Source organism: Natrix helvetica (genome assembly GCF_964273705.1).
Source record: "Natrix helvetica genome assembly, chromosome: 1".
NCBI lineage: Eukaryota > Metazoa > Chordata > Lepidosauria > Squamata > Natricidae > Natrix > Natrix helvetica.
Window position 1 is genome coordinate 144473660 of NC_138548.1, and position 25379 is coordinate 144499038.

The 25379-nt window shown below is 39.4% G+C and overlaps 1 protein-coding gene across 1 annotated transcript in view; it reads right to left on the minus strand.

The window, feature by feature from the left end:
* VWDE (von Willebrand factor D and EGF domains) overlaps window positions 1-25379 on the minus strand; it is a gene marked incomplete at its 5' end in the record, with an annotated part of 198489 nt that overhangs the window by 138729 nt on the left and 34381 nt on the right. Inside the window, one exon of the mRNA XM_081955237.1 lies at window positions 18856-19679. Within this exon, the coding sequence (XP_081811363.1) occupies window positions 18856-19679 (824 nt within the window). The remainder of the gene's footprint in view (window positions 1-18855; window positions 19680-25379) is intronic.

Consider the following 25379-nt stretch of genomic DNA (forward strand, 5'->3'; position numbering starts at 1 on the left):
GTCACATGATGTATTATGACGTATCGTGACATTTTTTGCCTTTGCTAAGCCAGGGTGGCCGTGGCCTGTGTGTGATGCATCCAGCCCGTGGGCCGCCAGTTTGATATCCCTGCCCTAAACTATGCGTACACCATAATAAAATGAAAGCATAGGAAACAAGATTCTAACAGACTAAGCATGCACACTGTGGGATATACACATTTAGTACAAGGAACATGCTAACACCAACTGTTGAAAGCCCCAAGTCACTTAAGAGCCAAACAATTGCTGATGGCCTCAAAGTGATTAAAGTCTTGTCAGTTACAGGCAGAATATGTCTGCGGGATAATTAAGATCTCAAAGCTGAGCTTGTTAAGATGTGGTTAGCATCTTCCAGGGAAGCACTGTACTTTGGAGAGAAGAAGCTCAGGAAGAGGTTGCTTGTTTAAGCAATCACTCCACTTGGCAGTGGGGAGATGGGAAAATAGGTAATGCACAAAACAACATGTACTAGCTAACTGCAATGGCAAATATATGACTGAGTAGGAGATGTTGCAAAAGTCATAAATGTGGGCATTGGCTGCAAAGGTACTTTTTCATCACAATCATAACTTCAAAAGATTGTGCTGCCTGAGGCAGTCACTAAGCAAGACCTATCTATATTCCCAATTAGTCTTTTCAAAATTATGGTGCAGTGGTGAACTATTGCCATTAAAACTGTGTCTATTCACCTTGCTCCTAATTGTGCTCTTTTTCTCTTTCCTTCTACCTCATCCAGCATTGCAATCTTCTCCAGAGACTTAGATCTTCTCATGAAATGTTCAAAATAAGATATATTTGAACATGTTCATTTATTCCTTTGGTGAGAATTTTGGATTGATTTGTTCTGTAATCCCTTGTTTGTTTCCTTTGATAACCATTCTATTCTCAGGAGTATTCTTCAATATCAAATTTCAAATAGTGTCAATACTCTTTCTATCATGTTTCTTCAAAGTCTATAAAGTATTACAAGAAAACCCATCACCTGCACAGTGCAATTTTTTAGGTATAGACACTACACAGCGTTTGAACTGCTGGTTTATGTTGTATATCTTGGTTGCTGGTTTCTTTACATGTAGTCCTCACTTAACAACACTAATCAGAGCTAGAATTTCTGTTACCAAGCAAAGTGGTCATTAGGTGAAAAGCATCATGTGACCCCACCATTTTGCAATGGCAGTTCCAATAGTCCCATCGCCACTTATCTGTGCCACATTCAAATGACGGTTGTCATCTGCATCCTTCCACTGCTGGAGACCTACCCAGTCAAGGCAGTTGCTGGATTTTTGTGATACCACACAAGGCCTAGAGAAGGGCAAGCAACTACCTTGTCAGCAATAGAAGGGAAAAATAACTATGAAAGTTAACTTGGGGTAACAGGGGCTGGCAGGTTTAGGCATAGTAGAATGTAGGGTGGCCAAAAGTGCACAGACAGTGGGAGATACTTTTGTGGGGAGCTGAAGCATACACTGTGGTCCTAAAAGTGGGCAGTCTGCCAAGAGACCAAATGTTGATCATATAATTTGTAGGGGTGCCAGAATGGTTGTAACTTCTGTTACTAATCATAGCTATCATTTGCTCAATGCTGTCATGACTTCAAATGGTCATTGAATGCATACTCATTAAGCAAGGACTACCTGTACCTAGAATATAGAAGCTATTCATCACTGCAAAATCTTAATTGTCATTTAAAAGATTCATTGATGTACTTGTGGTTATTAGTTTAATTGTTCTTCTTTGTATTTAATTGTCAAACTTTTTTTCACGGTGTTCCTTTATTTTCATTACTAGAGTTTGCAGACCATTTGTCTTTTAAGCTATTAGAATAATGTAGTCACCTGTGCAGTTTCTTCTAATTTTAAAACCACATTCACATTCTTCTAATCCATCTTTTTTCAATATATTTTGCATTCAGATTGAATAAATAAGGGTATATAGCCTTGTTTAATTCTTTTGCCAACCTGTAATCAGTCTCTTTTACTAGGTTCTTTCTGGACTGTGGCTTCCTGATCTACACATTTCATATAAGGATAATGAGATAATTGGGGATTTTCCGTAGGCATTTCCTCCAGAGTCATTCCTTGGATTTGAAAGGTAATTAGTTGCTTGATATTATTCTCCTATAAATTCCAATTTTGAATTTCATAATAATGAGAAACTGATGTGGTTGTGGGAATCAGTGTAGTAAAGGTTGGCACCAGCAAGAAGTAGCCAAGATGCTCCATAACAAGAAAAGCTAAGGTCATTTAAATAAATGAAGAGGATATTTTGGATTGAATTTCAGAGTTATCTAGTTCAGGATTATATTGCTTCCTCTGGTTGCTTTACCCCTATTTGCTGGTGCAGACTATTTTCTTTTCTTCTGAATTCTTCATCTAATTTCACAACTGAGATATAAAAATCAGCAAGGAGAGATATTAAGCTTTTGCCTAGGCATAATTTTGCAGGCTGCCCTTGATTATGGCTGTTCGTTTTTCAAAGTTGTACCCACGTGCTCACAACAAGTCAGTTCATGGCAAACCCATAGGCCATAATCTGACTTTATATCAGCACAGATACAGAAAGAACAGTGTAACATATTGGAGGGTGACATAGTCAACGTCTGGCTCACATTTGATTCATCAAATTTGTTAATTGACTATGCTCATAAACTGCATAGGCAATACTCAGACTTGTAGAGTTATGATGAAGGAGAAAGTAATAGCAAACTACTTCCATATTCTAGCCAAGAAAATGCCATGGGCATGTTCAATAAGTCATTGTGTGTTGAATTCAACTCAAGGGAGTCTTTACCTTTTACTCACATATTAAATCAAAAGGGAAAGCCATTATCTCAATCTAGTTTAAGTTCATGATAAATAAAAGCTGCTTACTGCATTTGAGGTGCTGTACAGGCAGAACACCTCTGTCAGATTAAGACAAATGATCAGTGTTCAAGGAGGCTTCTCGCTTGAATATATGACATTGGGATACGATAGAGGTTGCATTGCACTCAGGTAGACCTTTACATGCTGGAAACCTCCAAGAATACTGCCCAGCTTTGGTTATAGGAGCTGGACTCCATAGTAGCAAGACCACTGTGTCCAAGACCATTTTTTTCACTGGCATGCTTGTGAGCAGAGTTAATTGGCTCTCTGGCTCAGCTCTCTGACTAAATCAACATTGGTGAGTTGTCTGTTGATGCATCATGCTCCATTTCCATCTGCAGTGATTATTTATATGCCATGGACATGACTGATGACCGTCTCTCTCTCTCTCTTGAAAAAAGTTTTTGATTTACGTCTATGAACACAATGGGGTTTTTTTGCCCATTCACTTCATCCATAGCTGGCACCTTAACTTAACTTCAACTTCCCACATTGTTATATGCCACTGATGTCTAACCTTTTCCAGACCGAGTGCCCAAGCGTGCACGTCTGAATCCTCAAAATGCAATGCCTGTGTAGCCCGCACATGTGCCCTGTCCCCTGCACATGCACCTGTGCCCTCCCCATACTCACTGCCCCCCATGCATGCACGCACACACCCCTGCATACACCCCGTCCATTGCACATGTGTGGCAGAGACCCGAAGACCAGCTGGCCGGTGGGAGACACATGTGCATGTGCGGCAGAGCTGAACTGGAGCAACGGCTCACGTACCCACTGAGAGGGTGCTGCGTGCCACCTCTGGCACGTGTGCCATAGGTTCACCATTATGGTTGTATGTTATCCCTGGATCAACATCTCCAGCATATTCTCCTTCATTTAACAATCCTGTGGTAGTCAAGTGAGTATATTATCCATTATCTCTTAATATTAAAACAACTTAATCTGAACCAGAAATCAGAGACTGCATCTGCAACTCTTGACAACACTTTTCTGTTTGGGGAATTCATCCCACTTCGTGTCTCAAAGTAATAGCTTGCACTGTCTGTGATTCTTATTGCTCATAATAACCCGCCCTGACACTGGGAGTACATCAAAATCATTGACCTGAACTTCCAACACTATATCCTTGGTGTTATAATTGCCGTTAAGATTATATTTGCCACATACTGTTTGTATGATGTATGTATGTATGTATGTATGTATGTATGTATGTACGTAAGTACGTACGTAATAGATTCTGCATAGAATCTATTGTGCACTATTAAATAGATTAACTAGGGGCCTCCAAAGTTCAAAAATTAGCTAGCTACTTGAGTTTCATCTTTTTCCTTGCATCTATAAATATGGGTTTCCTCCTATTTCTCCTTCACCTCATTTATATCAGATGATTTAGGCCCAGACAGCTAAGCCTCTGAGAACCAGAGGATTATGGCTTCCATGTGCTCTATCTAAGACCCATTGCTTCACCGAATTCTTGCGAATTCAGGCAACTTTGCAGAATAGTCTTTTTATAAGAAATGAAATGAAAAAAATATTGTTATAATTTTTCTACCATGGTCAGTCACAGATCACAGTCACCACAGATCAGAGTGTAAACTTGTGAGGCTATTCCTCAAAAATTTTAATCACCATTGATACATTGATTCAATTGTTTTTGCCATTCTTCTTTATAACTGGCAAACAAACTATGGTTTATAGTCATCCACTCTATTTCTAAAAAAGTATTTCAAGAAGGGTTAGGGATTTCAGAAATATTCTGAGAAAAATGATACTAAAGACTGGTGTTTTATGTTGTAGCATGATAGATCCCCCCCCCAATTGCCTTTCATTGTACAGGCAGATCAGAAAAATGTGGTAGGCCTTAATGGGGATATTGAATTGTGAATGAATTCTGCCTTCCAGAGCATATTAAGGAAATCAAAGGATTAATCCAAGCAAGTATGATATATTCACATGCAAGAGCATGCATGCATCAGTGGTGGGTTGCCAATTTTTTTTTACTACCGGTTCGGGCACGCTCATGTGTGCTCACAACACTTCTCTGCATGCACAGAAGTGTTCGGGTGGGTGGGTGGGGAGCCTCCCACTGCTGCTACTACCGGTTCACCCGATCCAGGCCGAACCAGGAGCAACCCACCTCTGGCTTGCATGTAAATATACAAAAGTTTAGCTTTTGACTCTATTTACACCTAAATTCCCTTGAGGTCAGGCTGGTTCAACCCTGAAGGCCATCCTAAGGGGCCTGAACATGTGCCTTGGCATCTGCCCTAAGGATCAGAGAGTGATGTGTTGCCCATAAAATAGTGGTATTGTTGTTGAATGTCTATGCTTTCACAGTGATTGTATCCTATGGCTTTTAATTATTTTAACATTTTACATTATTTGTATGCTTGTGGGTTTTTTCCCCATTATTGTTTATATTTTAATTATAAGCTGCCCAGAGTCACAAATATGTTATATAGAATGAAAGAATGAATGAATGAATGAATGAATGAATGAATGAACGAACGAACGAATGAACGAATGAATAGTCCATCAACACATGTAGGGAATTATGAACAGTCCAGTTGGAACTGTCGGTATCATTGTATATATTATATGTCTTCAACAAGGAGAATGGTGAAATAGTTAAGACCCTCTTTCCCTCTTCTACAAAGAAGGATGGATGGCAAGGCTAACTTAAACAGTGCAATACGTATGTTCTTAAAATAAAGGTCACTATTAGTTTATTTGCAGCCCAACATTTTTTTTTATTGTATAGGATATTTTTGCCAATATCACTACAGTAGCCAAAAGGGCTATCATTACTTTAGCACTAATAACCTAAAAGTTTTATAAGACAAAAGATTTGTATTATCCCCTGAAAAGAGATTTCTTATTCAAGCTTCACGTAAATGTGGGCATTATAATTGGTTTAGTGAACAGAGTTATTTATTGCTCCATATCTGCAACATAGGCTTGAAACAAAAATTGAGCTTGAGCAAAGCTCAAATTAAGTTGGAAACAGAGACTTCATATTTAACTTCCCTTGTGTCAGTCCTCCCAGGTATACCAGATAGAAAACACAGCCAGGTGAACTAATTCTATTTTACTCTAAGGCTGCATTAATGGAATCGTGCAAGCCTGAAAATGTAACTCCTCCACCATCACTTTTAACAGTCTGATCAGTTAGGGTGAGTCCTTCCTAAGTTGATTTCTCTGGCTGTTATTCAGCTGGGGAATCTTCCCTTTCTTGTCTGCTTGTATCTCTTCTTCTCATCTCTTAAAGTCATTCCCACATAACATTATACTATGCTTAAATAAAAAAGTGATAGGATGCTTTAAAAAACCATGCAAATCAAGAATTGCCATTCTAAGAACTCGTAAAAATGACTGTTTTAACTAACTGCTGCTTAGTTCCTAATTTTGAGAGCTGCATAAATACATAATCGTTTAAATAAAGACTTATGTATTCATTCTGATACAGAACAAATGGTTTCTTATAATTTCCCACAAATTGTCTCATTATATGTGGCTGGATAGCCATAGCAACGTATTTGTTGTTTGGAATTGAACAGGGAGCATATTTGTGTTTTAAGAGAATGATTATGAGTTAACAGTTAGCTTCCCCCCACTCTTTTTCAATGATTTAAACATGTTAGGTCTTAAACATTTTTACCTGATAACATATTGTTCAATAACACTCTGCCTGTACAACCTTCCCTACGGGCTCTTAGGACAGTATTAAAAGCCAAATTATTGCAGACAGTATTTTCATAATTTTGTTGACTTAATTTATTGCGCGATTATTATTATTGTTTTACGCTCCTTTGTTTAGGTCATTTATTTAGTATTCTACACAGATATTTAAAAACTTAGATCATTGTATTTATTGTAAGCCTCTTTGAATCAATTGATCAATGAGTAAATAAATAAACACAGAGGATAGCAATAGCACTTAGACTTATATAGAACACACATTTCTCAAGTATTTTTAATACCTATTTTCTAATTGTTTCATTTACAGAGTTGTTTTCAAAATTTTGCAAAAAAAGAAAATAAAAAGAAAAAAAACTAATCACATAAGAGGCTAATCCCCATTACCGTATTTTTTGCCCTGTAAGATGCACTTTTTTACTCCAAAAAAGAGGGTGAAAATCTGGGTGCGTCTTATAGGCCAAATGTAGCCACTTGGGCAGTGGTGGGTTTCTGCTGGTTGGTCAATGAACCCGGAAGCCCCGCCCCTGTCACTCACTCGCAAGTCCTTGGCGTTTTTTTGCATCGGGGCTTGCTGCAAGAGAGAGGGAGCAAAGACCTTTTCTGGATTGATGGTGGTGGAGGTGCGGGCCCATATTCACTAAAGCAAGTCCGGGGAAGTCCTTTGCGCCAGGTGGAAAAGGTCTTCACTCCCCCCCCCTTGCAGCATGCCCCGATGCAAAAAATGGCGAGATCTCTTCTCAGAAATGTCTTCTCGCGCTGGCCGGATCTCTCTCCAGATCTTGCGGCTTTTTCAGGGTTTTCTTTTTAAAAAACACCTGTCCGAACTATCTTGAAAACCTGCGATGTTGCTTTGGGAGGGGGCAGGCGGCAGCATTTGCCCCTGCCGTCCTCCCTGGGCACCTGCAGCCTTGGAGCCTGCAGCTTTAAAATAAGCCTTTGCACAGCTGCCCGTCTTTCCCCTCCGAAAGCAACCTCGCAGGTTTTCAAGATCGTCTGCAGAGGTGTTTTTTAAAAAGAAAATGGTCTTTTTTTGGGGGGGGGAACGGGCTGTGTATGGAGGAGCTGGCCGTCAGGGCGCCCTGAAGCAACGCCAGCCAGCATGTCCCTTAAGGGCAAGGGCAGCAGCACTGTGCCCACCTCTGCCCTGCCCACTTCTCAGCAACGCGCCCCTGCCTCCTCCTCCTCCTCCTCAGCAGGCAGGCCGGCGGCAGGCCGGCGGCTGGCTTGAACTCCTCTCCTGTTCCTTCTTCTGCGGGGGGCGCTGCCTTGGTTTGACAGCCACCTCGTTTCCAATTGGGGGGCGGGGGAAAAATCCTCTGTATGGATCCCCCCAATTGGAAGGAGGAGGCTCCATCCACGGGGGGAGAAATCTCCCTCACATTCCTCGTCTTCCTGGATGGGCTCCAGATCAGTGAAGCCTCCTCCTTTTTAACCAGGCGATCTCTGTCTGTCTGTGACTCTGCCGGAGAAAACGTAGAAGGCGCGGTCACGTGCCCACCTGCCTGCCTGTCTTATCTTACACAAGTTTGCTGAAGCGGCTTCTCTCTCCTCCTCCTGCCAGCCGAAGGAAAAGCCCTGGGGACATGGGCTCCGCACGCTGCTCTGCCGGGCTGCCGATCCTCCGCTGACCCCTAAAGAAGAAGGATCGGCTGCGGGAGTCTGGCAGAGCAGCGCGCGGAGCCCGTCTCCCCGGGGCTTTTCCTTCGGCTGGCAGGAGGAGGAGGAGAGAGAAGCCGCTTCGGCCAACTTGTGTAAGATAAGACAGGTAGGCGGGTGGGCGCATGACTCTGCCAGAGAAAATGTAGAAGGCGTGGTTACGCTCCCACCCGCCTGCCTGTCTTATCTTACACAAATTTGCTGAAGCGGCTTCTCTCTCCTCTTCCTCCTGCCAGCCGAAGGAAAAGCCCCGGGGAGAGCAGCACACGGAGCCCGTCTCCCTGGGGCTTTTCCTTCGGCTGGCAGGAGGAGGAGAGAGAAGCCACTTCAGCCACTCTCTTCCAGACGCCCAGCTGGGATCCTTTTGGCCAAGAAGGGATCAGCTGTGGGATGTGGAACTGCGGGGTCTTTTCAAGTGCGTAAGCTGAGCAGAAGGAACATCCGTTCCTCAAACCTGGACAGCGCTACTCCCACCTCCCCATTGTCCGAGTTGCAGCAAGTGAAGTGCCACAGGTGGCAGGGAAAACGAGGCTTCTTTGCCAGCCTCCCAGCTGGCAAAACAGAAATTTTTGCCAACTGGAAGGTATGTGTCTGTGAGGGGGGGAGAGTGAGAAAGAAAGAGTAAGAGAGAAAAAGGAAGGGAGAGAGAGAGACAAAGATAGAAAGAGAAAGAAAGAACGTTGGAGAGAGAGACACAAGAAGGATGGAGGGAAGGAAGGGAGGGAGGGAGGAAATAAGTGGGGGAGAGAGACAAGAAAGAAAAGGAAGGAAGGAAGGAAGGAAGGAAGAAAGAGGAAGAGAAAGGAAGGAAAGAAAGAAAGAGGGAGAGAGAGGCACAAGAGGGATTGAAGAAAGAAAGTGGGGGAGAGAGACACAAGAAAGAAAGAAGGAAGGAAGAAAGGAAGAGAAAGGAAGGAAAGAAAGAAAGAGGGAGAGAGAGACACACAAGAAAGGAAGGAAGGAAAGGAAGGAAGGAAGGAAAGAAAGAGGGAGAGAGAGACACAAGAAAGAAAGGAAGAAGGAAGGAAGGAAGAAAGAAAAATAAATAAATAAATAAAGAAAGAAAGAAAGAAAGAAAGAAAGAAAAAGGAAGAGAACTTATGATCACAATTGAGCCCAAAATTTTGGTTCAGAATCTTTTTTTTCTAGATTTTCCTCCTTTAAAATTGGGTGCGTCTTATATTCCGGAGCGTCTTATAGGGCGAAAAATACGGTATATGATTTTTACAGGGAGCGTATATCTTACAAGTCATGCAATCTTGGAAGTCTCTTTTATTAAAGTTTATGTATTTTCTTTATTTGATTTATATGGGATTTTATATATGTCATGTTAAAAGAATGGCTGAGAACCAGTCCTATTTGTGGTTTGGATAGAATGGAAACTAAAACTGTAAAGGAATGGCATTTTTTTAAAAAAATTGTTGTTCTTTGAAATGTATATGTTTATTTCACCTGCTCTACAAAAATAAAAGTCAAAAAATGCAGTTTGTATGTCACCATTTTCGGCTGTTTGTATTTTAAAATGTGCATATCAGAAAAAAAAAAGGTCTAGGTTCCACTTTAGCCTATTATTCATTTCTATTATACCGCTAGTACATGTATCTGCCAGGTCAAACTTTCACTTGCTTTCCAATTCAGATTTATTTGTTTGTGTGATTTATACAACTTTCACTTGGCACAGTGTATGTCTTCGGTAAACAGCAATTAAATCTACACAAAAACAATACAGTGAACAAGTAACAAAAAACAAAGCCTGAAACACAAGGACATTAAACGCAGGAAAAATTTCAGCCAATGCTACTACTCTCTGACTCGGTGCCTAGGGAAAGAGTCAAGGTTTTAAGGGCTTTTTTGAAAAACAAACAAGGTCAGGGCCAAGGGAATCTCAGGAGGGATGCTGTTCCAAAGCCTTGCAAGAAAGTCACACGTGTTTAGGACAAGGCCATACACGGCCTTGGAAGAGGAAGGTCTGGCATGGCCAGCAATTGTTTTCTTAAGGGCCAGTATAAATGTGCCTCATCAGCAGTGGAAAGAAGAAGACAATGAAGGTCAGATGGCAGAGTGGTAGGGCCAGCAGAACGGGGGATGGCTGGATGGGTAGAGGCAACCAAGTGCAGGATGATCAAAACGGGAAGGGGAAATAGATGGGTGGGTGGGGAGTTAAAAAGGAGGCAGTCCAGAGGTGGTATTCTGCCCGTTTATACCAGTTCAGGCGAACTGGTAGTGGCGGCAGCTACCCAGATGTCATCACAGATGCTGAACTGGGAGCAAAGATAAGAGGATTTCATGCCTGAGGCAGTCCCGTACCTCACTAATTCAGTAATAAGTAATATTACTGAAGTAATAGCTTGGATCAGGGCTGGTCCTCATTTAACATTTGTTTATCTCACAAAGGCAAGTGTCAGAATTACTAAGTGATATGATCGCTGATATGGTGCTTTACGTCTGTATTGTTTATAGATGGACATTCCGGTCCTAATTACTGTTGTTAAGTAAGGACTATGTGTATTTATGGAAAAGGCCCACTTCTTTGATGTCAAAGTAAAACTTTGCAATAGACACAAATACACATTATATAGGAAACCTAGAGATTGCATAAGTCTGTAGAGATTCTCTGCCATCCAGGTCATGGTTGTCCCAAAGGTGCTTTTTCATGAGGCAACTGGACTTTCTTGTTTTTTCTTTTGAAGACATTTCACTTTCATCCAAGAAGCTTCTTTATCTCTGACAAGATAGCAGGGAATGGAAGTAGTGCTCCTGATTCCTGTAGTCTGCAATTTTTCCTCTGGAAATCCATTTCTACTCCCACAACATGTTCATCCCAGGGTGTAGCTAAATGTCTGTAGAGATTCTCTAGGAATGGATTTCCAGAGGAAAATTGCAGACTACAGGAACCAGGAGTACTACTCAGGTGACCCTGAGGACACAGATAAACCTCTAGGTGCTTCAACAACCCTCTAAAAGGGTGCAAATGGCCAGCTCTCTGCAAGGAATATAAATCCTTCCATTCCTAATTATCCTGTCAGAGCTGAAGAAGCTTCTTGGAAGAGAAGGGAAACATCTTCAAAAGAAAAAAGAAAAAAGTCCTGTTGCCTCCTGAAAAAGTACCTTTGGGACTAGAGACTGCATTTATATATACAGCTTCCAAGCAGAACACACCACTAAATCTATTGTCTATAACCAGTTCTAATGTGTAATTGGATCCATGAGATGTCCAAGGCAGACCATCTCAGTATCTTCCATCCTTTTATGGAGGTCTTGGGTGGTTCTGTATAGTACCCAGACCAGGAAATGATCTGACCATAGCAATGGGATGATTGAAAATGGCTCAGTCTTCAGATCACCAAGTAACTGCTCCTTTCTCAAAATCCACTTTTTGTTCTTTCTATCAAACTTCTTTTGAATAGTTTTTGTTACAGTGCTCAGACTTCAGTTGTGTTAATTTCACTCTAATACACTCTTTACCTCTTTCCTTTATTTCTGTGTCCATTTCTCCCTGGGGTTCACTCTTGACCTTTCCAAACCATTGTCTGTCCAACAATCAAAGTTTTTATCGTTATTTCTTTCAGTAATTCTCTCAAATTTGCATCCAAACCAATCAAACCAATTGTGCTCTTAGATTCATTTCTTTGTCATGTGTACACTTGAATAGATTTATGCCTCGTACATTTGAAACAGATTGCTATTCTAATTTATTTCTGATGTTTTGGGCCACTCAGTTTTTCTCTACCCTCTCATTTAATTCCGATCCACCCGTTCATTTCACCCCTCAAAATTTTCATCTCAATCACATTCATTCAGAATACTGCATATTTTCCCCATATCTGTCCCTGTTTCTTTCATTTACAACATGTAGCAAGCATCCAATTATTTCCAACTTTTGCAACTACAGACTCACAACAATCTAGTTGACATCAGATCATACTTTTGATAAACATTCTAGCATTCAATAATAACCAAAACTACATAGTTCTCTGCATATATTCCTCAAATCCTTTGTATAAGATCTGACCACTAATCACATGTATTAAATTTTCCCTTTCTTTTTGTTAACAAGCAATTTAGCTTAATCTATTTTTAGTCATGCCACATATTGTTCTACGTATATTCCAAGTGACAATTTCCATGCAGTATGTTCATCAATAAATAAGCCATTAATATTGACCTCCATTGCCCATCATGGTTTTGGTCAACATTTTGTAAAACTTATTAATAAAATAGAGAAGATGTAGACTAGATAATCTAGATTTAGATTCACAGCTGTGTAATATGCATCCTTCCATGTTAATCGTAAGGATAGCACCAGTCAGTTTTCATATATTTTGGGCAGTATGCCATAATTATAACCAAGGCCCATGTATGTTAATTCTACTATTTCCAAGTTAGGATCTCTAAACTAGAAATAATTTTGCAACAGAACATATTGGTCTCTGTATTCCTCATGTTCAAACATACATACAACATACTGACACACTAAACATGACTTTAACAATTAAAAACGTAGATAAAGATAAAGGTTCCCCTTGCACATATGTGCTAGTTGTTCCTTAGTCTAAGGAGCAGTGCTCATCTCCGTTTCAAAGCTGAAGAGCCAGTGCTGTCTGAAGACGTCTCGGTGCTCATGTGGCTGGCATGACCAAATGCCAAAGGTACACAGAACGCTGTTACCTTCCCACCAAAGGTGGTTCCTATTTTTCTACTTGCATTTTTACATGCTTTCGAATTGCTAGGTTGGCAGAAGCTGGGACAAGTAGCGGAAGCTCACTCTATTACCCGGCCCTAGGGATTCGAACTGTCAAACTGCTGACCTTCCTGATCAACAAGCTCAGTGTCTTAGCCACTGAGCCACCACGTTCCTCAAAAATATAGATAAAAAACCCCAAATAATATAAATCTTGATAACATTGTTCAAATGTCAGGAAGGGCTGGGTGAATGAATGCTCACCATTCATATGTATATCCTAGTTTATGATGCCAAGACCTTTAAGTTTTTGTGCTGTGCAAACATATTTTCTTCTTTCTTCCCACAGACTATTTTATTTAAAGAAGCTCAGATAGAAATATTGGGAATTGCAGCAGGGAGAGAGAGAGAGAAATGAAGTCTGATGTCAGTGAGTGATCTTCATAACACTTTCTTTATGAAAAAATAAGGGGTAATTTCATGTGTATTATACAAAATGGAAAAAGAAAATGCTAAAGGTTTCCCATGATATTTTGACCTTTTGTAATCACTGCTGTATATCATCTTGATTTTGTTTTGTAGTGATATTTCTGATTATTTCAAAGGAGAGCAGTATCAGTGTGTGTGTGTGTGTGTGTGTGTGTGTGATGTGTGATGTGTGTACGTGTGTGTCCGTGTTTATGCATGTCTATATGAGCATATGACTTTCTGTGCCAGTTTTTCTTAGCCTTATTCTCAACCAGCTGTCTGACTCTATCTCATATCTTGAAAACCCCCTGAGGCATGATGTTCTCAGAAAAAAATAATTTAAGATTGCAATCACAAATGCAACTTTCGGGAAATAAGTTGAATGTGGTATCAGTTGGATTTTCTTTCAAGTAAATATGCTTTGGGACTGAAGTGTCAGTGGTCATTTTGTAAAAGAAGGTCAAAACATTTTTAAAAAGTAGCTACAAAGTTGAAATCCCTTTTGTTATTGATTGTAGTAACTAATTCACAGTTGTTACAACTGATATGTTTGCACTACTATAGTAATACTTACATGTACATTAACAATATAACATGTCTTTAAAAATGTTGGGCTCAATTAAACCACACATCATGTGTGAATGGATATAGATCTTCTATAAACTTGGCATGTTATTAGCCACTATGACTTATACATAATAATACTAATGGAAAGATGAAGGTTTGCAATAATGGTGAACATCTGTAGCTTAGATGTAGGACAGTGGTGGGTTCCGGATCCCGGTGCAACCGGTACGGTGCAACGGGGCTGGGCGTCCAGCACATGAACATGCGCAACATGTGTGCACATGTGTTCATGCGCACATGCATACTTACCACCTGCGATGCTCCGTGATGCCTCTGCGATGCTCCAGTTGCTCGGTGGAGCGTCACGCAGCACCATACGTTCCATGCACGTGTGCAGAAGCCCTGAACAGCTGAAATACAAGTAAGGATGTCGTGCGGGGGGGGGGGCTCTGAAGCACCGTACCGGAACAGTACCTAGTGCTCCCAGCAGGCACCAGTACGCCTGTACTGGGGCATACCGGGCGTAACCCACCACTGGTGTAGAATGAGGGTGGAGGTTCATTCTCTAAGCTTGTAGGTTGGTTTCCGAACATTTTGTTACCATGCTAGATAACATTTAGGGAAAATTCCAGAGGTGGACTGCTACCGATTCAGACTGGTCGTTTTGACCAGTGGCTGGGCCTGCCCACCTGCCCCAGAGCTGCTATATAATCATTGTGTGATGCAGAAGGCACACAGTCACATTTTCGGTTCCAGCCGAACCAGTTGTTACATTATGTGTGAGGCCCACCTCTGGAAAAATCCCTACATTCCAATGAAGATATTACCTAGCCTGACAATGAAACATCCAGAAACCAACCCTCTGAGAATGAACCTCTACCCTCAAAGATAAAGGTGCTGGTCTACTAGTGCCAGCTCATATTCATTTGTGAGAGTGGATTGTTACATTTTTGGGACTTTTGAAGGTGAGTTGTTAAACATAGTCATTATTAAAAATTAATAATGTTCCCCCTCTGCCCTTGCTTTACACTTCTCAAACAAACCTCCTTCAAGGCTTGTCAGGCGTCAGTAGGCAAGTGAAATGGGAAAGGCATACATGCACACAGACAAAAGCACACAGCACCGCAGGAACCTGTTATAATATCAGTGAAGCTTAAGAAAAGCAGGGAATGGTCTTCATAATGAAAGACGAAGCTATTGTAGTCCTGATTGTTATTAACTCTTTTCAGCACTCTGTGATTGGTACCTACCTCAGACGGCTAAACTGAGCAGGGCCTGGCTCTTTTCTGAAATTAAAATTGCTGTCTGCACATAGAAAATGATTTTAAAGTAATCCTTGAATGTTGGATTTTTAATCAGTGGAGTTTGAGTTGGGTGTCTTTTGTCTGATGGCCAATTTTTAAGAACTCTTTTCAGCTTGGCATATTTGCTTAGGTTTGTCGGCAATTTTGAGACTACAATAACATATGCGCTTGACTAGAACTAAATTCAGAAATCAGCATGTAGAGATTTACAGAGTACAAAGGTTTATGTGCCAAAGATTATAAGCGTAACTGTTAGATAAGTCAAATAAAAGTTTTGCAGTCAATGGTGTACAGTTCCTAGGATAAATCTTTTAATTAACATAAGTGCATTATTAAAATATTTTTCCCATAAATTGTAGAGAATGGTGGAATCAGGGAGAGCTCCTTACAAAACATTTAGGAGGATGAAAACCAGTGTGCATTATGAACGGCTTTTCAAATTGAGTTCTTTAGGGTAAGAGATTTGAATGGATTCTGAGGAACTAAAGAAAGAAACCCCTTCAAATCCATTCAGCTATCTGCTTCGGTCTTGATAACTACTCTTTCTCTCTTGCTTGCAAGCAACAAGCATTTGCAAGCAGTCCATGGAGGAGGTGAATGGCTGGCTTTTCTTTGCCACATGCAAATACACGAAAGCTGATTCTTTGCTTGCCCTCAAGCTCTGACAACATTTCTAACTGTGCAACAACTATCAAAGTGTGTCTCTTCCTCCCTCTTCAGTTTCTACATTACTTGAGTGTATGCATGTATTGTACATGTCCCCCAGAGGTATGCTTAATAATCATGGCAGCATCCTCTGCACATCTATTTAGACCTAAATCCCATTGATCTGGATGAGAATTAATACAGAAATGTCAGATTCCATTGCTTGGCTGCTGTACATGTATGCCTCAAATCCCTTCAGAATGGTATATCCACCAGTTAAGAGAATCAGATTTGCAAAGGCAGACAAGCAGACAGAAAACAGGTCTGGCACTCATAATGGTGAAAAAAAATCCAATTTTAATTTCACTATATTAATGCATTACTATTGTCTATATTATTACGCTGTATGTCATGTTATGCTCAACTGTCCATTGACATGTCTAAGAAAGGGATTGTTCTAAGTGATATCTCAAATTGTGACTTTCCTGCATAATTTTTCAACTTCACAATATAAAATTGTCATTCCCATCCTGGATATCTCTCTCTCAGCATATGCATATTGTGTTTGTTTTGCTTTTTGATTAGGCTTAATAAATATTTATGTATGTGAACAATTTTTTCAGACATTGGAACATTGGCTACAAACTAGTACAATTGCATACCATATTGAGGCAGGTGAATACAGAAAAAGGGAAACAAATGGCAGTGCTGTAATTGGAACATCCATTTTTGTGAAATAAGTTTAACATATGTATTTGCATAAATAAATTCCAAGAAGCGCAAGTTTTATTTTACTGCCAATTTGTCATCACTACTACTTTGTCTCTTCATTGGGATTTTTTTAAAAAAAAAAAACCTTTAAAAAGTTATAGAAAAAAACCTAACAGGTTCCATGGTTGGAACAAGTTTAAAATAACTTCTATAAGTTATAAACATTCTAAAAGAACATCTATAAATGTTGTGAATAAACTACAAAATTAAATATAAGTAAGGGTACAAATAAGTAATTGTACAGTGACATACAATTAATACCAACGTTACAAAGACCTACTGATGACAGTGATCAATTTAGATAGTGACTTTGTCCTTTTGCCACAGTTTAAATATAAATTCATTCCATTGTTATTCAAACTATTATTTTCCCCTTCATTTTAAGATTATACTCAATGTTTTAGTTAGGAGACCAATTAAAAGTGTCTGAAAAGACTAACATTTAATATTTTTCAGTCATTTTCTGAAATGCCATCTGTACTCTTCAGCCCATTAATCCCCTCGTCCCCCAGCAAATTTTCTCCTGGCAAAAGTGACTGATGACCTCATTCTCCAAGGTTATCTCTTTGGCTGTATACACATATTCACCAGTCTTACATCAATGCTGAGAGCATTGCATTGCCCTCTGATTAGTTCCTGGGTCCAATTCAAGATAGTGATTATTGCCTTAGAAGCCATTTATGATTTGTATTTGTGTTCCCCACCACATATGGCTGCCCCATGTGATCAGAAGGGAAGGTATTCAGAACCTCTCTATTCCATGAAAGGTGAGGGGGGGGTTGAGTGTCAGCACGTTGAGGTATTCCATGCAAGAAGCATAAATCATAAACTAACTTTAGTAGTGCTATAGTAGTGTTTATAATGGTTACAGTAACAGAATCTTGAAAGCCGCAAAGCGCTTCTCCCCTCCTTTATTTTTACTTCCCAGAAAACTAGGGAGGTTCCTTTCTCAGGTGCTTCCCATGCTCCTTTTCCTTCTCTGGGATGAAATACCTTTTGCACAGTAGTTGTCTAGGTTGCAGCTCTTTCTCCTGTCTCCCAGGGTCATCCCCATATACCATTATACTGAGGGACAAGGTGTCAGATGCCAGGGAAATCAGAAGATCTAGGCAGTTCAAATGGTTATAAAGATTTATTGCAAGCTTAAGCTCTCTGCAAAAGACTAAACTACTAATGGCCAGAGCAAATTGGAGGTAGATAAGAGTCAAATGAATTCAAGGTGGGCTGGGCTTAGATCTCTTGTGGGTGCAAAGGAACTCATGACTGATGATGCATTTGACCCCTTCCTCAGGCTCATCCTGGTCATTTCCTACACAAGGATGCACTATCTCATTGATGGCCCCCACCCTCTAGACTACCCTGTCATATTAGGAATACCAACAACTCCTCTACTTTTAAGAAAGTTTTAAAAAGTTTACTACTGCAGTAAGCTAGTATGGTATAAAATTTATCTGAAATAACTAGGTTCAATTATGTTTTAATTCTTCTGTAAACTACCTTGACACTTTGGATGCAGTGGTCAGTCTGTACAAATTGTATAAACAAAATACAAATTCTTAACTTTCTTGCATTAACATAATACTTCGATCAGACTTATATTTCCATTGGCATGTAGATGACAAGGCTAAAACATAATTCCATAAAGTCAATTTGTTTAGCAATAGTAATAGCACTTAGACTGCTTTATAGGGCTTTTACAGCCCTCTCTAAGTGATCTACAGAGTCAGCTTATTGCCCTCAACAATCAGGGTCCTCATTTTACCCACCTAGGAAGGATGGAAGGCTGAGTCAACTTTGAGCCAGTGAAATTTGAACTGCCAAACTGCAGCTAGCAATCAGCTGAAGTAGCCTTCAGTACTGCACTCTAACCACTGTGCCACCTCGGCTCTATACCCACTTTAAGGGAACCATCTCACCCATTTTTACCAGTGAACTAAAGTAAAAACAAACCTTAGCCAAAAATCTTCTATAAAATGATCAACCAGATACTATAATAATCTTAGTAAAAACTAAAAACTTATTTATTAGTTTGAGCAACAGTTTACTGCAGATATTCATTCCATTTATTCAAGGCTATAAAATAATAAGAGTTGCCTCAAACTGCAAGATGGGTGGCATACAAATATAATAAAGAAATAAAGAAGACGATTAAGAGGAAATTGAACGTTTTACTTACCTTTGGCAATCCTACAGTCATAGGAGCTGTAGCCTTCAAAACATTGACACCCCCTTATAGTGCATTGTCCATGGCCATTACAGAGATTGGGACATCTCAGTGCTGTAATAATTTTGTGATGGACAGCAGGTATCTCATATGTTGAATGAAAATATTCAGTTACATTTTCTAAAAGGATCTTTTTTTCACAGACGTTTTCCAAAAATGGAATAAGTACTTCCCCCCATTTGAGATCATCCGTAATCTGCACATCTGAAAGACACATTTCAATGGCCACATCGAGTTGAATGGCGAGAAACCCTTTGCAAGCTGAGCCAATGGTAGAATTTTCAAGCAATGTCTTGCAATGTCTTAAGACTTCAGCTGAGGTCAGGCCACTTGGAGTTGGCCATGTAGTCTCAACTTTAGGCCACTTCCCTTCAAAATAATCTTCTGGGAAAAAATATGAAAAACTTTCAAAGTCAGTGGGACTTTGGAAAGAGGAAATAGATGAATATTCCAAAGACCCTTGCCTTTTTTCTCTTTGGAGATCTTCCCAATGATTAGAGATACTAGAAGCACTTTGCTCATCATTTAATAAAGGATCTGCTTCAAGGTGAATGACATAATCTGATGTGACATCTCGATATGGAATTATGGAAGTGTAATAAATTTTCTCATCATAGCAATCCAAAGATTGTGGGGCAGGATTCCAAAACGTATGCAGAGAATTTAAAGGTGGCAAGTATGGTTCAGGCTTCTTCTGACATAAACAGAAATGTTCTGTCTTCTGCCATTTCGAGGAGGATGGAATGTAGTCAAACAAACTCATCCCTGGAGCTATCCTGATAAAATACAATAACAGGAAAAACAGTTAGCATGCCTGACACCTCATACTGATACAAATTCTTAGTTTAAAAAATAAATAAATTAAGAAGTATAACCAGGAGTGGGTTGCTACCAGCATTACTGCCGGTTCAGCGTGCAAAAAAATTTGCTCTCTGCGCACGTGCACATTTGCAGCATAAAAGGTTTGTGCATGCGCAGAACATTAGAAAAGGGGGAAAAAACCTTAAATTTTTGCAATGAAGATTCTATTGATGGTGCCGCCAACAATAGAACCGGTTCGGGGACATGGCAGCCTGAGTTACTACCTACTGGGCCAAACCAGTCTGAACCGGTAGGAACCCACCTCTGAGTATAACAATATGCTGAACTACAAGTAATAAGAATATAAACTCGAACCCCAATACGAGTGACAAGAGCTTATCATTTTTAAGGATTAACGACCTCTGACTGCTTTGCATAGCCTCTAATCTGCCAAGCAAATTCTGTTTACCAATCAAGAGGTATAGTATGCCAAAGATGGATGGAAGTTTCCATTGCAACCATTGGTCCTTTCAGAAATGCAAGTGGCAGAGATGAAAACCTCACTTCCAAAGGCCATGACTTCTTTCTCACATAGCTAATATTTCAGGCAGATTTTCTCAGAATATAAATTTGGATTGACAATATTATTATTTTTTATAAAAAAAAACCTTTTTATGACCTTATAGTCTCTATTTGGGGCAGAGTCAGGGTGATTGGATTGAACTGAGCGTTAACTAGATGGATGCCCTTCCTGATGTCTATGTGGAATTTGCAGCAGATATTTTTCTCTTTGTGCCCTAGGAGAGAAACATTTACCGCTACGTAGGAATGTTTCTGAGTGGGAGGTGAACATGTTCACTACTAAGCCACATATACAAACTCAGCACTATCCCCTAACTCCACCCATCCATCCTCATTTTTTGGCACTGTACTTTTGGTTGCAAAGCAACTACAGTAGAACGCATAAGGAATTGAGCTTTAATCTGAATATTTTTCATGAAATATTATCTCCTCTGGGTAATGCATGTACAAAGAACTAGTGCACAGTTTTGCAATCCAGCCAAGTACTGTATAGTGATTTCTGCTTTAAGAAAATGAAGCCTAAGTGCTCTGCACTTTCTTCCCAACAGATTACATAACTTTGTCATTCCTTACAGAATATAAACTAAACTCCTAAGAAGTTTATCACAAATCTCCACCTGACCTGCAACCAGGAAATTTAAAACATTTTTTTCATCACTGAATAGAATAGTATGGGTGAGATTGCCATTTTATACAGCAGTTGTGTACACCATTGTAAATTATTTGCTGGAATTGATATATCCATAGATTAATAAATTGCAACCAAGAAATTTAGCATTTAAAACTGCTTAGAATTTGTGCTTCTGAAAAAAGGTGAAACACATATTAGGTGCTTGGAAAGGAGAGAATTTGTTCAAGCAACATGGAACACTTTTTGAAGGACTGAATGCTGTCTCTTTTAAACAGCTGATCAACAGAATAATCAAGTCTTTTGTTTATTTTATTTTTAACAGCCAAGTGCAGATAGTGTCAAATTGCATACTATACATAGCAATAATCTACACTCCTGCTTTTTCTATGGATTTCTGACATCTTGGCACTTGACAGATCAGGTGCATTATCATCCTCACATATCACTTCCTGTTGACCCACAGGTGGTAAATTTATCAGTTTAGCAGGTTCCTTTGACAGGTATTTTCTCTAGCTGGGTACAGGTAATAGGAAAGTATAGATTAATGACCTTGGAAATGTTGATGCTTACTCCAGTGACTAAGAGGAGAAAATATACGTTCCCCTACAATGATTTTCATACACAAATGTATGCTGGCAAAGTGACAACGTTGAACTTTATCAATAGGGTTGTAAAATTCATCTGGAAAAGTAACTGCTGCTGAATGTTTTAAAAAAATCTGAGTAAAAAAAATGTCATAGATGATATTGATATAATATCATATTCTAGAGTTCTGAATATCTGATAACATTTGTCTCTGGGCAGGTGTTCTTTTTCTCCCTTACGAAGGCAACTATCATTATAAGGAATATACAGAATTTTAAAAAGATAAAGAACATGTTCTGAAAGAAGTGAAACAAGGAATAGAAGTATTTCCCCCTAAATGAGGATGCTTTTGAACTTTCAAGCAGCAGAGTGAAATTTTAAACACCGTCAAATGTTTTATTCTATGTTATTCCTAAACATATTAGCATTTTCTTAAAAAAAGGAAAGGGTCAATACTTATATGAACTATAGTACATTTTCCAAGCTAGCTTCACAATGACTTTCTAAAGCCTTTTCCACATAGAGATAGCACAATGATTCATGAACCGTTCCCCTTCTTTATAACCTCACAATGCTGTGAGACTTGTGGATCTTGGAAAGCTGAGCCAATCAACCACCAATTTTGCTCTTGCTCCAGAGGAAATGCTGTGAAGACCTTTGAGATGCAAGATCTGCATTTTGCAACATAGATCTCTTACCTCTAGGTCTTCCCACTCCCTCCTGTAAAAAAGCTACTATCATATCTTTCAGACTTCCCTCATCCTGTCCAAGAAGCAGTTTGATGAAATGCCCTACTGGGCTCTTTTTTTATCATGATAAAAAACAAATGTGATGATAGAAGGGAGGGGAAAGGTATCATTTGAACTATTTTTTTACACTATCATTGGTAAACTTGGGGGAACATTAGGAGAATGTAACATAGGTTTGTAGATATTCAGGTGGCAATTCAAAACTGCTTTACAAGATTTGAAGGAAAATCTGTAGCTGCATAGAAGCATATTAAATCAGCTTTCATTTTTTATGTACCTATAACAATTGTAAATCTTATATTGGCTGAAAGGAATGCAACATATCTTCATTAGCAAGATTTGAAAATGATATATTTCACACTTGGAGCAATTCACTCTGTTCCTTTCAAAAGTGCCCTTGGGTGGACTGAATTTAAAATTCACTAAATCCATATTGTACAAATCAGGCCTAATGAATGAACATTTGTATTGAAACACAGAGTATAGTTAATTTCATAAGGATGTTCTCAACTACTCCAATTGGATATTGGATCTTCCTTTCTGTCCCAGTCTAACTCATAACATATGATATGAAGTCTTTGCATGTAGAGTTAGAAACTGGATAGGGTTTTTTTGTCTGCAAATGTATCGCAGATGCTGGGGCTCTGATGTATATACAAATTGTATATAACCCAGCCCACTTTACAGGATTGTTATTGTGGGGCGAATAGAAGGAGGAAGGAGTATTAAGTATGTTTGCCACGTTGAGATAGATAGATAGATAGATAGATAGATAGATAGATAGATAGATAGATAGATAGATAGATGATAGATAGATAGATAGATAGATAGATAGATAGATAGATAGATACTGTATTTTTCAGAGTATAAGACAAAACTTTTTTCCTCCAAAAAAAGAGGGTAAAAATCTGCATACAGTATTTTAGCCTCCCAAAACCCCATCCCCTTCACAAAAATGGATGTGCAGAGGGTTTGGGAAGCCTGTAAAGTGCTTTTGGGGGTTGGGGAGGGCAAAAATGAGCAAAAAAATGGGCCATTTTTGCTCGATTTTGCCCCCCCCCCCCGCCGCCCCCAGGAGCACTCTACAAGTCTCCTAAAGGCTATGCATGCCCTTTTTTTGGACAAAAGAACGGGCCCATTTTCACCCCAAAACTGGCTGTTTTTTGCTCATTTTTGCTCCCCTCCACCCCCAGGAGCAATTGGCAGGACTCTCAAATGCTCTGCATGCCCCATTTTTCACAAACAAATGAGGCATGCAGAGGGTTTGGGAGGTCTACAGAGTGCAAAAAACTTTTTCTTAATGACCTCTTCAAAATCTTGATGCGTCTTATACTCAAGTGCATCTTATACTCCGAAAAATATGGATGGATGGATGGATGGATGGATGGATGGATAGATAGATAGATAGATAGATAGATAGATAGATAGATAGATAAAATAATAAATCAGGATAAAAAAATAAAAATAAAAATATATGCTTCTACAAGTTAGAAAAAAGAATATTTCAGTATCATGTTAGGGACATTAAAAATATCACTCACTTCAAAGGCCTTAGGAATGTGTCTCACTGTATAGAAATTTACAAGCCAGGAGCCTGAGTTGAGAATTGAAATTCAGTATCCTTTGTGGGAAATTTTATATCAAAATATATTTTATTTCTTATATTGTCTCTATCTTCCCTTAAATATTAACAAATTCCACAATGGACTGAGAATCCCTTCTCTACTATACAATTAACAGTCAAGCAGAAAATAAATTAATCAAATACAAATAGCAAACTGGAGAAAAACCTTTCCTCAAACTTCATTGAACCCACAAATAAGTTACCCAGACTTAATCCATATATCAAAGAAGAGGGCCTGTAAACACAAATAGAGTTAATTAAAACTGTCTCTCAGTGGAACCATATGTTCACCAAAATAAAGATCACAAATGACACCAGTGGTGGGTTCCCAATTTTTTTTACTACCAGTGCAGGCGTGCTCATGCACAACACTTCTTCGCATGCACAGAAGCATCTGGGCAGGTGGGCAGAGCTTCCCACCACCACTACTACTGGTTCACCCAGTCTGGGCCGAATCAGGAGCAACCCACCTCTGGATGACACGTACCTACACATGCTCATTCCCCTTAAATATCACACTCTAGAACCAGCACATACACACACTCACACCCCTCAAGAACCACACCAAGGACAAGCTCCCCTGTAAAATGGCCTCCTTGTACCTCATTTTATCTATAGCTATCCCCACAGGCAAACCTCTTTTCTTTTGGGAATACATAAATGTCCTTTCCTCACAGCATATCTGGATTTCATTTTGATTTGTTCTTGTGCATCTCTCCAATTGGAACCCCAAAGTATTTTTCTGACACCGTGCTGAATCAGCAAATAGGCTGTAGGGGTTCAGAACTATCAGGAACTCCTACAAGTTATTGTCTATACTTTAAGATTACTAGGAGAGGCCATTCTGCATATTTTTACGCCATCAGAAGTGACAGCAAGTAAATGGCATGCATTGCATTGCTGGAAAAACAGCATTATGATGATAAATTAAATATCTATTCAAGTGTTATCAGGGTGCAAATCTCCCCTAACAAAGTTATGTCAGGGAATTATAGTCTCTCTTCAAAATCCTTCCTTTGTCACCATCTAGATCAGACATGTCCAACCTACAGCCTGTGGGCCACCTGTACCCTGGACAGCTAATAATGCAGCCCCACAAGATCATAAACTTTTAACATTATTTATAATACATACACACAAAACTACATTATATATTTTATATGCAGCCCAAGGCAACTTCTCTTTACTCAATGTGGGGCAGGCATGTCAAAAGGTTAGACATGCTTGATCTACATGTTGTCCTTCAGCAAAGGTTCAGGATTATAGTCAGATAGGTCTTAGCTTCCTTCTGAATTGAGGTAGGCCTCCCATTCTCCTTTTCTACAAAGAAAGAGAGGCAGTGAGATTTGGAATCAAAAAAGATCTGCAGTGCTTTGGCTAAAGTCTTGGAATTTTATATTCACATAGACTTGTGAAACAGAAAGAGATATTGCAACAATATGTCTTCTACCTTTTCAAAATGTAAATTCCACTATCATCTAATACAGTTCAAAACATACACATA